Here is a 13,390-nt window from a genome sequence, read left to right as displayed (position 1 = left end):
CATCCAAGAAAAATAAATCACCTTAAGTGTTTATTCCTTACCTGAAATTATTCGCATTTTCTTTTTTGATGTGTTGTATTTATTAACTCTTTACAATTTTTCTTCCATTTTCTAGCCTTAATGGTTGAAACATTCCTTCATTACTTGTCTTAGATATATTTTGCTCTTCCTGTTCCTAGGATTAGATCTCCAATATTTTCATCAAACCATGGAATTTTAGAGCTTTGAAACTAGGAAGTGATGTTGTTTTATTCTCTTTAATACTGAGTAAACTAAGTCTCAGCGAGGTTCTATCAACTGGCCCACAGTAAAAGCTGGGGAAAATTTAAGACTAGAAATCTTGTTCTCTGCCTCTCTTTATGCCACAACAGCTTAAACTTTGTGACTTTTCTTTCTATTAACTGTTTCACTTGGAAAATAGGTATTATTCCTGAATGAGATTTAAAATTTCCTGAAATGTTTTTCAACAGTTTGACCAACATTTAGCTCACAAGAAATGATTTTATTATAGATGACAAAGTTATCTACTAAGTTTTTGTTTTTCAATTTACACAACTCATGTTATGCTAAATCCGAGCCTCAAAATATAGTTTAGCAGAGTAACTTCCTAAGAATATTTTTGTTAAAAATGCTGATAAAATTTAACTAAAAACAAAAATTGTTTGAAAATCTACGGAACTCAAAAGAAAATTTTGTGAGAGATGAATATATGATTTCATATTTCCCAGTGCTTTGTTTATCAATGAGATTTCCATAATGAGGAAATATGAAGTTTGAAATGGAGATCATTGCTTAGTATTTTACATTAATTTTAGTATATAGATGTTTATTAACAATGAAAAGCAAATAATAAACAATCAGTGCTGTATTAATTCTGTACCATTTCAAGTTAATCTGATTTACATTTTTTCTTAGTCTCAAGCAACTGTCTTATCTGAAGCAGTGGGGAAGAAATGAAATTCTCCTTTTAGAAAATCTAGAAAACTGGAAAATCTGTTGTCAGTTTAGAACACTTGATCCAAATACAATATAGTTTGTAACATATTTTTTGATGTTCAGCTGGTAATCAAAGCATTTATTAAATTTCTTCATAACTAAGTGAAACATTTGCATAGTTTAGCAGCCTGAAGTCTCACAGATTTAGAGCTTAATACACAACAAGAATTGAAAAGATTATGAAGGTTCAGCATGATCTTGAGCCAATGCTGATCAAAGAAAATGTGTAAGACAAAAAGGCCCTCAGGAAATGTTACCCTTGAAGTGCCACTTGTCTTTAACTGGAATTTAACACAAATCTCTAAAGATGAAATTCCATCAGAAGTAGCACAATAATGGCAGCTGGGCATGCCAGCTACAGCAACCCAGGCTGTGTGTGTTCTTTTCTCCCTCTCTCAAGTGCTCTCAAATCTCTCAGATCAATCAGTTGATCTCTCAATCTCTCCCCTTCCCTCTTCTTTTCTCCTCCCCCTCCCTCTCTCCTCCCCCTTTTTAGTCCTTCTCTCTCCCTCCTTCCTCCCTCTCTCTCTCTCCTTCCTTGTCTGAGGGAACTATGTCCTTCATTTGATTCATGATGACCTTAATCATCTGCATCATTTTATACACAGCTGTAATTTGTCACTCAGGCTTTCTTAATATTTTAAAAGAATAATTTTTACTTTTGCACATTTCATATTTTTTCCTGCCCCGCAGAATTGTGACTTAAAATTTTAATGAAAGAAAACCATCAGTAAAGATAATGGAATTTTTATATCTCCATTAGTAAAACCATCACCCATTTTCTACTTTTGCTATCTTATCATTTATGTTTCTTCCATATAATGTTAAAACCTGCCTATGGTTATAATGCTGACAAATGTGGAATTATTTTTGAAAGACTAATTTGTTTTCACCTAAGTTATTGTTTAGTGATTGCGGTTTAACACAAGACTCTTGATTTAATCTCAGAATCTCTGTGAATTTATCTTTTCCATTAGAACAATCAATCATTAGCCTAATATGCTTTACTTTGTACCCTCTCAGCCAAGTTCTGTCTGCATTAACCAGTTTATTCTATGACAAGTTGCTTAACACATGTCATTCTGGGGAGAACAATGAAGCCAAATACTTGTGCAATGGCTAACATTACTCTAACTTTGATCACTTTTGTTCAGCACATCAGTCTGGCATTGTGCTTTATACCAACATAACACTATAGCCAGAACATGCTTTTCAGGCTTAGAATAGCAAAGGAATGTTATTCAATTCAGTGCAGTTACAGATGAGTTAATGAAAGAAGAAAAATACTGTTTATTTCATAATACCATATTGTTGTGTTTTGGAATTAAGGTGGAATTTAAAGAATCCCAATCCAAAGTTACTTGTTTGTATACTCAGCTCATAGTATTTGTGTATACTCTCCAATGCTGGGATAGCCTTGCTGCAACCTTTCCAAACAAATACAAATATTTGTCCTGCCTTTTTTTTTTCTTCAAAAATAGCTGATGAAGCTTGGTATATCTAGACAACGTAATTGAAAAATAACTTTAAGAAAGGAATGTTTTTGGCCTTGAGGCCTAAAGTCTTTTCATATTCCCCTCTTCTGTCCTATCTCTTTCTTTTATTAATATAATGCTTTGGATTTATGGAACACCTTCCTCTTTAAAAGCACTAATGTTTAAGCATGGCAAAGTAGTCTTAGCTAGTGGAAGTGGTCAGAGGTTAGCCCAGTTACATTTGGTTAAATTGTGTTGATAATGACTAATGAAAATTTTCAAACTTGGTGTGACTGACCATAAACAAAATACCGCATGGTAGACTGGCCATTGCTAAGAACCTCTGAAGAAAAGCTGTTTGTTTGAATTGAGTGGGGATCAAGCCACGCCTCCAAGCTCCTCAGTTCTCATTTACTAAGTCTTTTTTCACAGGTGTACATTAGAGATAAAAATAGATTGAATTCCGTGTTGTGTTTTGGTTTTTTCCTTTCCCCAGTGAATATATATCTCTGTTTCACTGGAAAGGTAACTTAGATGTGTTTATGTATAATAAACAGTAATGTGATGCAAAATGCTGTAATTGGACAACTTGATACTTTAGACTTCTGCATTTTAAGAACATGAATGAATACTGCTTGTTTTACGTACTGAAGTCTTGTTATTGAACATATTATGTGCAACATTCAATGCTAGCTTCATTTGTTACAGTAGGGTCATCCTATAACTAAGGAGTTAAGATAGATAATCTCTCCATTCTTACGATTTTATAATTATTTTTTCTTTTTAAATACAAAACAAAATAGAATTTTTATAACCTATTTTAAACTGAAGAAAGATATGATACTTACTGGATAATATAGAGTTTAACCTTCCAAGACTTTATTCTGGTAAATTACTTATCCCCACTTTTTTAAAGTGAAAGGTATAATTATTGCATGTTGAGAACAATAGTTTTTCAGTATTTAAAATAAGAAGTATTATTACTGTATTTTCTTTTCAAGAAGGGCCTAAATAGTATATTAATGGATAGCTCTCTGTTAAATATTCTGTTATAATAGTTTTTAATTTGGGATGATTTCAAAGAAATAATCTGTGTTGCTTTATTAATAAGTTTTTATATCTTTGAAGCTTACATCAAACAATAAAAATAACCTCATGTTTACTCCTGCCCCCTCCACACACACACACACACACACACACACACACACACACACAGAAACTACAACTCCTCTCTACCACCTAGAAACTTGAAATACATCTTCGTTTGAACTATTGTACATCCTGAGTCATTTTAAAAATTAGATTATAAAAATTTATAATTATAGTCTGTCCTAGGCTTACTATGTACCTGAAGTTTCTTAACTGAAAAGAAACTCGAAGCCATCTAGAAATACATAAAAACAATCAGCAGAGGGGGTGATATTTCTTGAACTATTATTTCATCTAGCCTTCATTGAGAATCTGCTTTTAAATTTGGTTTAGATTATTTTACAAAATTTTTTCTGACTTGTGCTTTTCTAGTTTCAAATTCTTGTTTTGAATCTAGAAGAAAACAGAGGAAGTACAGTGTATACCACATAAATTGGCACCTATCCTAAGTCTTATGGTAACCTGTTTTAATCGCACTGTCTCTTTTTATAGGTAAAAAGAAATGTGTATGACCTTACGAGCATCCCTGTTCGCCATCAGTTATGGGAGGGCTGGCCAACTTCTGCCACCGATGACTCAGTAAGTGACATTTGACTTATCAGTTTTATATCCTCCTCTCTCTTTTGCCACTTTCAGTCTAACTGGCTGTGATAATAAGCAGAAACTAATGCTTTGAAGGCTCCATTGAAAAAAATCAAATACATAATTTGAAAATAAGGAGTTATAATAATTTGAGTTCACTTGAACAGATGTCATAAGCTAAGCAGATTAGCATTCTATTGATAATATTACAATATCAATATGAGGAACTTAGTGCTGCTTGATTTGACTTAAGTTTTTCCTTGATGAAAAGAATATATTCAGACATTTCAGGTGAAATATCCCAAACACAAAAATATTTTTCCTAAATTACAGATATGCTAAAATCAACTAATCATTACATATTTAATTTTAAAATTACATTTCCCATAGTAGACTAGTACTTTAAAGAATAGTTAATTTTTACAGTTAATATTAATAGTACTCTATTCTTAAATATACCCATAATTTTTACTACCATAAAAAATCGGAAGAAAAGATTTAGTCTGTCATTTTTACCTATTATATTGACTTATAGTGATTTTCCTATTATAAATTTTAAAACCTTTACTATCTCTACCCTGTTTCTAAGTAATTATTGTTTTCCAAGAGAGTAAATTTTATCATTTAAGGAGGTCAACTGAAATTACATTTTGGCCACTTTCACCCATCATCTTGATTGTTCTAACCAGATACCCATTTTTTTTTTAAGTAAAAATCAGAATATTTCAAGGATTTCTGAAGTTAAGTCTAATTCTTAAAGAAGGCTAAAAAATTGAGACTTTGTAAACATCTTGTAATAATAAATACACAAATAATGATTGTAAGAATTCAATAACCTTTTGTATTTTCTAGTAAATATTATATTTCTATCTGGATAATAATTACTACCCCTTTTTGAGCACTGCCGTCATATATTTTAATATGAAAGAATTCTTTATGGAAGACAGAAACATTTTTAAACATTTTGTTTATGTAGATGCCACTTGAGTCCAGTTATTCCACAATCTAAACACTGTACCTTTGAGAAATGCTTTGTGGATCAGGAAACTTTAATCAGAAAATAGCTAAACTTTTGTTTAAAGTGAACCCCTCCAGAAAAATATTGTTTTTTTATAGGCACTTACATTTATTTCTAAACAACTGGTTTTAACATTAATATTATAGTATATCGTTAGAATTATTGGCTGATTGTCCATGGCGAAGGGGAAGGCCACGTGGTGGTCAGTTTTAGTTGGTTTTTCTTTTCCCCTATTGGAGTGAGAAATTTGACAGAAAATGTGCTACATTTAATTTTACAAAAATAAGATAGTAATTTTCATAAATGATAGCCTCTGTTTCCTGAGAAGACATAAATCAGAAATGTTTTTAGTATTGCCTCATAACCTCCTATAAGAAATAATAGCATTAATAGAAGAAAATAAGATCTGAGCATGTCACTTAAGTTCTCTGAGCTTCAGTTACTTCACTAATTTGCAGCATTGTTATGAGGATTAGCAATAATATGTATGCAAAGTAGTACCCGGCACAAAGTAGACAATAAATGAGAGTCAGAATGATAATTAATATTAACATAACTCAGAAAAGGATCACAGGCAAAAATTGACTGGTTTAAGTAAATGAAGTGGTACCTGAGATTTGCTTCAAAATAACCTATGGGGTTGGGAGCGAGGGGAATATAAATGTAAATTCAAGTTAGCCATCTGTTGATCATTATTGAAGCTGAGGAATATGTAGTTTGGGTTTATATACTATTCTCTCAACTTTTGTATATGTCTGAAAATTTCTTTAATAAAATGTTTAAAAAAGTAATTTTCTGGTTTAAAACAAGAATATCAGATAATAAAGTCCAGAAATGTAGCACTTCACATTTGGAAAAGCCAACTACTCTTGGATCCTACACTTGTAGAAGCCAGACTAAAATAGGCTTATCAGATGCAAGTTCCAAGAGTGATATGCAAATTTAGTGAAATATGATAAATTCTTCTGTAGCATAGGGCCTTATACATTTTAGGTTTTAATCATTGAATTGAGTTGACACAGTCTTTTATGAGGCCCATGTTTTAATGACTGTTAAAATATTTAAATTTTTACCAAGAGGTCTAATGCAATTTCATCACTGTAGGAAAATAGGAAAACAGCTAAAATTCACCATATCCAAGATTATAATGCTACCTGGTGTTGCATCTAAGTCACAGCAAACACAAGAGGCAATCTCCATTAAGAGGCTTGATTCTTTTTGCCTCATTATTCATATTTGCACCTTGTCCCAGAACCTGTGAAATGATGCCTGCCCACATCTCCCCAGAGCAAATGTTGCCACATTGGCAGGATGTTGCCTTGAGCTGCATGATTTGATACAACAAAGATGTTTAGGGCCAGGCTGCTTTTGACTGGTGCCGTAGCAGATCCATCCACTAGCTCCAGTGCTTGAGTTTTGGCAAAAATGGCTTATAACTGTGTCTTCTAAGGAGACCCTAGCCAAAGAAATGTCATGGAACTGTTCTTTCATTAGGACTATAAAAACTCATAAAGCTGGTGCTTGTAATCTATATTGTTGCAGAAAATAGTGTTTTTATACTTATTTAAATCATTCAAGTGGAGGCATCTGCTACAAAACAAGATAGTCCTCACAGCCTAGGGCACGAATTGGGTACAGCTGAGAAATGTCAGCTGTGTAAACAGCCTGAAATGTGTTACCAACAAAAATATAATTAATTTCTTTCCAAGACAGTGTGCCATAACTTAATACTTAGAATGGTTTAACTTTCAGAGAAAGCACCTGAACATTTTCTTCCCAGTGCCAGAGTAGAGTATTGGTTATAAAGGTCGTTAAAGCAAGGTTAGTTTGCACTTTTCCTGCTTGGTTTCAGAGATTTGTGTGGCTTTGAATATATAGTAGCTTTAGATACCAGTGGCTTCCATGAGTTTATGGAAATATCTTAGATTAAGAAGTTAATGGATTTAGAATGATAGAAATGTTCTAAAATTAGGTTGTAGTGATAGTTGTGCAATTGTAAATTTACTAAAAATTATTGAATTGAACACTTTAAAAATGAGTGAATTTTATGGCATGTCAATTATACCGTAGTAAAGCTATTTTTAAAAAGAAGTTAATAAAGAACAAGAAGTTAATAAAGAACTTTTTCATTTATGTTTTTTATATTCATGAGAAATTACTTTGCCGTCACACAGGAGATGTTTTCTTCAGTGTATTTCTCATTAACCTTTGACTTAGCAAACAGGACAAAGAAATAGACTTCTTCTAATTAGATTCTTGTATAATCTTGAGTCTCTTATGAACCTGATAGACTACAATCTTTTGACATTTTCAGCACTACTCAGTGAAGTCAACAATCATTTAAAGCATTGTTGTCCCATCTCGCTTCAGAGTTAAAATATTTTCTTTGCTTATAGTCATACTCTAATGGGGTATGGGATACTGTATGAATTGTCACTAACTCTTTCAGTTCCTTTTGCACTCTTTCACCAGGGAAATAGGTATCTAAAGCTTCACCAGTAGGGGAATGTTTTCATGCTGTGACAGTTCAGCTGTGAGAACAAGGAGTTGCAAGTCGGCGAAAATCTCATTTTACACTTTAACAAGGATGCTCTTGGTTTCCAGAGAGTAAAAATGAATTTAGCAGGGTGAATTATGTCTGGACACCTTACTGTAATGCAGAAAATTTGAATATATGTGGTTTATAAAACTCCAAGTTTTAATAATGCTTAAATTAGGAGGAAACATCCTTTAGTTTTTTAACTTTTTTGTTTTGTGCCTTTTTTTTCTTTTGAGGTTACTAATGATCTATGATTTTATCATTGGCTAAGGAAGGTTAATTCAGGATTTGAGAAATTAGGAATTTTAGAATCATAAGTCCTTAGGCATGTGTTAAGAGTGAGAAAGCTACTTCTTAAATACTTTCACAATGAAAATAAGATTATTTCTAAGCAGAATTATCATACTGTGTCTTTTTTGTAAAATAAAAATAAAACCACACACCCCCCCAACCTTCCTTTTTTAAAAAAATAAAAATAAAGATTTTATAAATGAGAGAATGTTATCTTTGACCCTTTAGATGAGAGCCATTTTCTTCTATAACTTGGACCCCATACATTGTGTTGGGCTGGTGTCAAATTATGGACATTTCCCAGACACCAGATCCCTGCCCTCCAATTTACAGGAGCTACTGTGGAGATCCAGACTCTCACAATTACAACATGCTTATCACACTGTTGTTACCTACTAAGTAACTCGTAAGCCTCCACTGTAGTCATTCCATCTATTTCTGCAAGGTAAATATTTCTGAAGTGCCAAATGAATCATGTTCAACCTTGCTTACTCATCTTTATGACAACCCAATACTTGCTGATTATGTACAGATTTTTATGCTGGCATTTAAAATCCTTTATTCTTTGGTCTGAAACTTTCCTTCTAGGTTTATTTTCCTATACAGGCCAAAAGTAAATGCTTAATAAATATTTCTTGAATAAATGAATGTGATACCATAAAAATTTCAGTTTAGCTAAAAGCTCATTTGTCTGTTTCTCAAATATATTTGGTGCTCTCTCTCTCACTCTGTCATTTAATCTGTTCCTTCTATCTAGAATACCTATTGCAATTATCTCCTTCCTTCAAAACTTTTCTTTAAGAAATTTTGCCTATATCTCTTTTTATGCCACCTTTTTCAGCCTTCTTAGAAATTAGTTTATAGTTCTATTCTTCTATTTAAATTATTTTCATTTTTTAATTTTGTTATTCCTTCATTCCAATGTTGCTAATAGATGAGAATGGTAAAAAATGGCTTCCCAGAAAAAGGGACATCTGATTACATTTTAATTTGTGCACAGTAGTCCCTCTTATCCACAAAGGATATATTCCAAGATTCCAGTGGATGTCTGAAACTGCAGATAGTACCAAACCCTATATATACTATGGTTTTTCCTATACATGCGTGCCTTTTCACTTAAAGGAAACACTTTATGGCTTCTTTTTGGCATATTTGAATTTCCAGTGTCACTAACTCTTGCACTTTGGGGCCACTGTTAAGTAAAATAAGAGTCACTTGAACACAAGTATTGTGATAACACAACAGTCCATCTGATAACTGGGAAAGCTACCAAGTAACTAACAGGCAGGTAGTATATACAGCATGGATACACCAGGCAAAGGGATGATTGACATCCCGGTTGGGACAGAGTGAGACAGAACAAGATTTCATCCTGCTACTCAGAATGGCATGCAATTTAAAACTTCCAAATTGTTTATTTCTGGAATTTTTCACTTAATATTTTCAGACCACAGTTGACTATCAGTAACTGAAACCACAGAAAGCAAAGTCACAGATAAAGAGGACTACTGTATTTGTGTTTCTCCCTTTTGTAAATTCTGAAAATTGGAAGTAAGAACTTTTTTTCATCTTTGCTTATTGTGCAGGATCAAACATAGTATTTTATACATTCACTCATTTGAATTATTCGGAGCTCCACTAAATTTATATCTATGACTATAAACAACTAAATGATGAATTTATATGATCATGGTAACTCGATACACTGTTTGAGATATCAGTTTATTTTCCTTCTAATTAAATGAAGTTATCAAAACTCAATATTTTTTTAATGGCAAGTAAGATAACAGGTAGGAATGAGAAGCCACACTGAGCTGATTTGTACTAGTGTGTGTGTGTGTGTGTGTGTGTGTGAGAGAGAGAGAGAGAGAGAGAGAGAGAGAGAGAGAGAGAGAGAGAGAGATAGAGAGAGAGAGAGAATACAAGTTCATTGAATCCCATATTGCCCTTATTTGGATGTTACTTAATGTATGAATTTCAGTTTCTTCATCTGCAAAATGAGAATGATGTTAACACCCTAGAAAGTCTATTGTGAAGATTAAATTGATTAACATAATATGTTGAACCACACGAAATTGTCATTTTTGAGGACAAAGTGATTATTAGCAATTTCATATGGTTTTACTTAATATGTAAAGTACATAAATAATGTAGGGTTTGGCAATTATGACTGTCAGTCCACATCTCACGCACCATCTGGTTTTGTAAATAATGTTTTATTGGAACACAGTCACACTCATTTGTTTACGTATTGTATACAGCTGGTTTTACTACAACTAACAACAGGGATGTTCAGTTGCAACAAAACCACATGGCCCACAAAGCCTAAAATATTTACCGTTTGGTCCTTTATAGAAAAAGTTTGCCAATCTCTGGTGTAATGCCTGGCATTTAGTAGACAGTCAACAAACATTAGGTCCTTTTCCCTTGAGTAAGCACCTTCTTTATATTGCATACACATGCAGAATCAGAAGCATTCTTTGATGGTTTCAGGATCATCTGCTATTTAAATTATTTTGTTAGCTTGTCCTAGGTCAGACAAATTTAGGCAATCTTTGGACATTTTCACTGGCTTTTTCTTTATTTGGCAAGGTCGTAGATAATGTTGCTTCTGACAGTAGTGAGACTCAGTAGCTTCAGGGGGGTCATTGCCCTTGTCAACATATGGAGTCTTCTACAAATAACACAGGCAAAGACTAAACAGACAGAAAGAACAACTTTGAAAGTAGTAGAAGGCAGTTTGATTTTAAAAGGAATGAAAAGTTGTGAAATGGACTGTACCCTTAACAGAGAGAGTGAAAAGTTCAGGAGGGTGGATGAAGCACTCTAGGGACATGTTTCCTCAGTCAGCATGAGGGAGAATATATGGAAGTGAAACAGCCCCCAAGAGGAGATTTACAAGCACTAAAACCTGATGCTGTGAATCTTGATTTCAGTTGATCAAAATCTCAATTCTGTAGACTACTTCTTTTGCCCATGATGGGATAACCGCAATGGGAATTGTATTCCCTCAATAAACAGCTAGAAGACTGAATTAAATATGTGAAACAACTGTGGTCAGATATTAGACAACAGGTAGTAAGGACTCTAAAGAAGGAAATAAATGAGCCATATTGTAGTCTTACATTCTGCTTGGAGGCCATTTTTGGATCCCAGAGCAGGGAGAAGAAACCAAAATGGAACCTGATGATTTTATTTAGTTTGAAGAGACTGGAGTTCACCGAAGTCAAGGCAGCTAAACTTTCCAAGGCAGAATACTAGCAGAGAAAAAACTCCAGAAAACTACATAGAGTTGCCCTAGTCTTTAGCTGAATACCAATCTGTGCATGCAAAGGGTGAAATTCTAGGAGACTGGGCAAAAAAACAACCGCCAGGAAAAAGAACAATTAACTGGGAGCTGTAAGGCAAACAATTCTCAGAGCTCACGTAGAATTAGGAATCGTGAGTACCTACCAGACATAGTAGAGACACCTCAGTGAATACATGGGGTATTCAAGAGATACCCCCAGAAGAATTACACCTTAGTGTGGTGGGTAAACTCATCCTAGAGTAAAGGCTACTCTAGGACTGCCCTTTTCAAAGGTTAAAAACAACTTTCAGAAGGAAAGAGCTGCTTAACAGATAACTGCCCAAAAGAACAGAGTCCAGCATCCAATTAAAAGTTACTATACATATATGATCAAGTAGGAAAATCTCACACATAACCAGAAGAGAAATCAGTCAAAAGAAGCAGACATGCATGTGATTTAATTAAACTAGCAGATAGAGACTTTAGCTATCGTAAATATTATGAATATGCTCAAGGATTTAAAGAGAAACATGAACTCAATGAGGAAAGAATAAACATATAAAATAGAATAATATATTCTTCTAGAGATAAACAATATGATATCTGAAATGAAAGTTCCTCTGGATGGGCTTAACAACAGATTAGAAACTGTTGAAGAAAAGACTAGTGAACTTGAAGATGTACCAATAGAAACTATCTAAACTGAAGCATGGAGAGAAAAATGTCAACAGTAAATGTACAAAGTATCAGTGACCTCTGGGATAAAATCAAGCAGTTGGAGTCCTAGAAGGAGAGAAAAGATGAGGGGTGGAGAGACAGAGGTCAAAAACAAAAAGGAATTTTGAAGAAATAATTTCTGAATAATTTCCATATTTGATGAAAACTATAAAACTTATAGATCCAAGAAGCTCAATGAACCCTATGTGAAAGATAAACACAAAGAATTCTATCCTAAGGAGTATCATAATCAAATTGCTGAAAATAAGTGATTAAGAGAAAAACTTGAAAGCATACAGAATAGAAAAATACATATTACACGTGGGAACAATTATAGACTATAGTTCTCATCAGAAACAATGCAAGCCAAACAAAACAGTCGAGTGATATTTTAAAAGTACTGAAAGATTAAAAAAAAAATGACAACTTAGAATTCTAAATTAGATAAAAATAATCTTTCAAAACTGAAGGCAAAATAGACTTTCACACAAACAAAACCTGAGAGAATTTAGTGCTAGCAAACCTGCACAAGAAATATTGAAGGGAGTTATTTAGGCAAAAAGAAAATGATAACAAAATAAACTTGGTTCTCTATAGAAGTATGAAAAGAGCTAGTAATATAAAAATGGATTAAATATGACATTTTTCCTTATGTTTTTAATTTCTTTAAAAGATAACTGCTTAAAGAAAAATAACAAGTAATGTGGAGTTTTGAACATATATAGAGGTAAAATATATGACAATAGCACAAAAGGCAGAGTAGAATTATACTGCTGTAGGGTTCCTGTGTTATACATGGAGTGGTATAAGGTAGTCTGTTATATTAAAGATACATATTATAAACCTTAGAGCAACAACTTAAAAAAAACACACAAAAATGTATAGCTAATAAGATTAAAAGAGATAAAATGGAATACTTAAAAATAATTTTAAAAGTAAGGCAAAAAAAGAAAAAGGAACAAAGATGGAATACATATAAAACAAATAGCAAAGTGGTAGGTTTAAATCCAACCACTGATAATTACAGTAAATATAAATGGTCTACACATTAAAGGACAGTGGTTGTTGAAATGAATGTTAAAAAGCAAGACTCAACTGTATGCTGCCTATAAGAAACATGCTTTAAATATGGCAATGATAAGGTAAACATAAATGAGTGGAAAAATATTTACCAGGCAAACTAAACATAAGAAAACTGTAATGGCCATATTAACATCAGACAAGAAACAGAAAAGGCATATTACCAGGACTAAAGAGAGACATTTCGTCATGATTTAAAGAACAACTCATTAAGAAGACATAACAATCTTAAATGTGCACCTAATGACAGTTGC

General features: G+C 33.0%; 1 protein-coding gene across 2 annotated transcripts in view; it reads left to right on the top strand.

The window, feature by feature from the left end:
- FAF1 (Fas associated factor 1) overlaps positions 1-13,390 on the top strand; it is a 355,099-nt gene that overhangs the window by 185,100 nt on the left and 156,609 nt on the right. For both annotated transcript variants that reach the window (XM_015595280.2, XM_006919177.3), the window contains exon 8: positions 4,113-4,199. In XM_015595280.2, coding sequence (XP_015450766.1) covers positions 4,113-4,199 — 87 coding nt within the window. The remainder of the gene's footprint in view (positions 1-4,112; positions 4,200-13,390) is intronic.

This window comes from Pteropus alecto, unplaced genomic scaffold (genome assembly GCF_000325575.1).
Source record: "Pteropus alecto unplaced genomic scaffold, ASM32557v1 scaffold25, whole genome shotgun sequence".
NCBI classification, from domain to species: domain Eukaryota; kingdom Metazoa; phylum Chordata; class Mammalia; order Chiroptera; family Pteropodidae; genus Pteropus; species Pteropus alecto.
The sequence above is the reverse complement of the archived record's forward strand: the minus strand, read 5'-3'. Positions and strand labels throughout refer to the sequence as shown.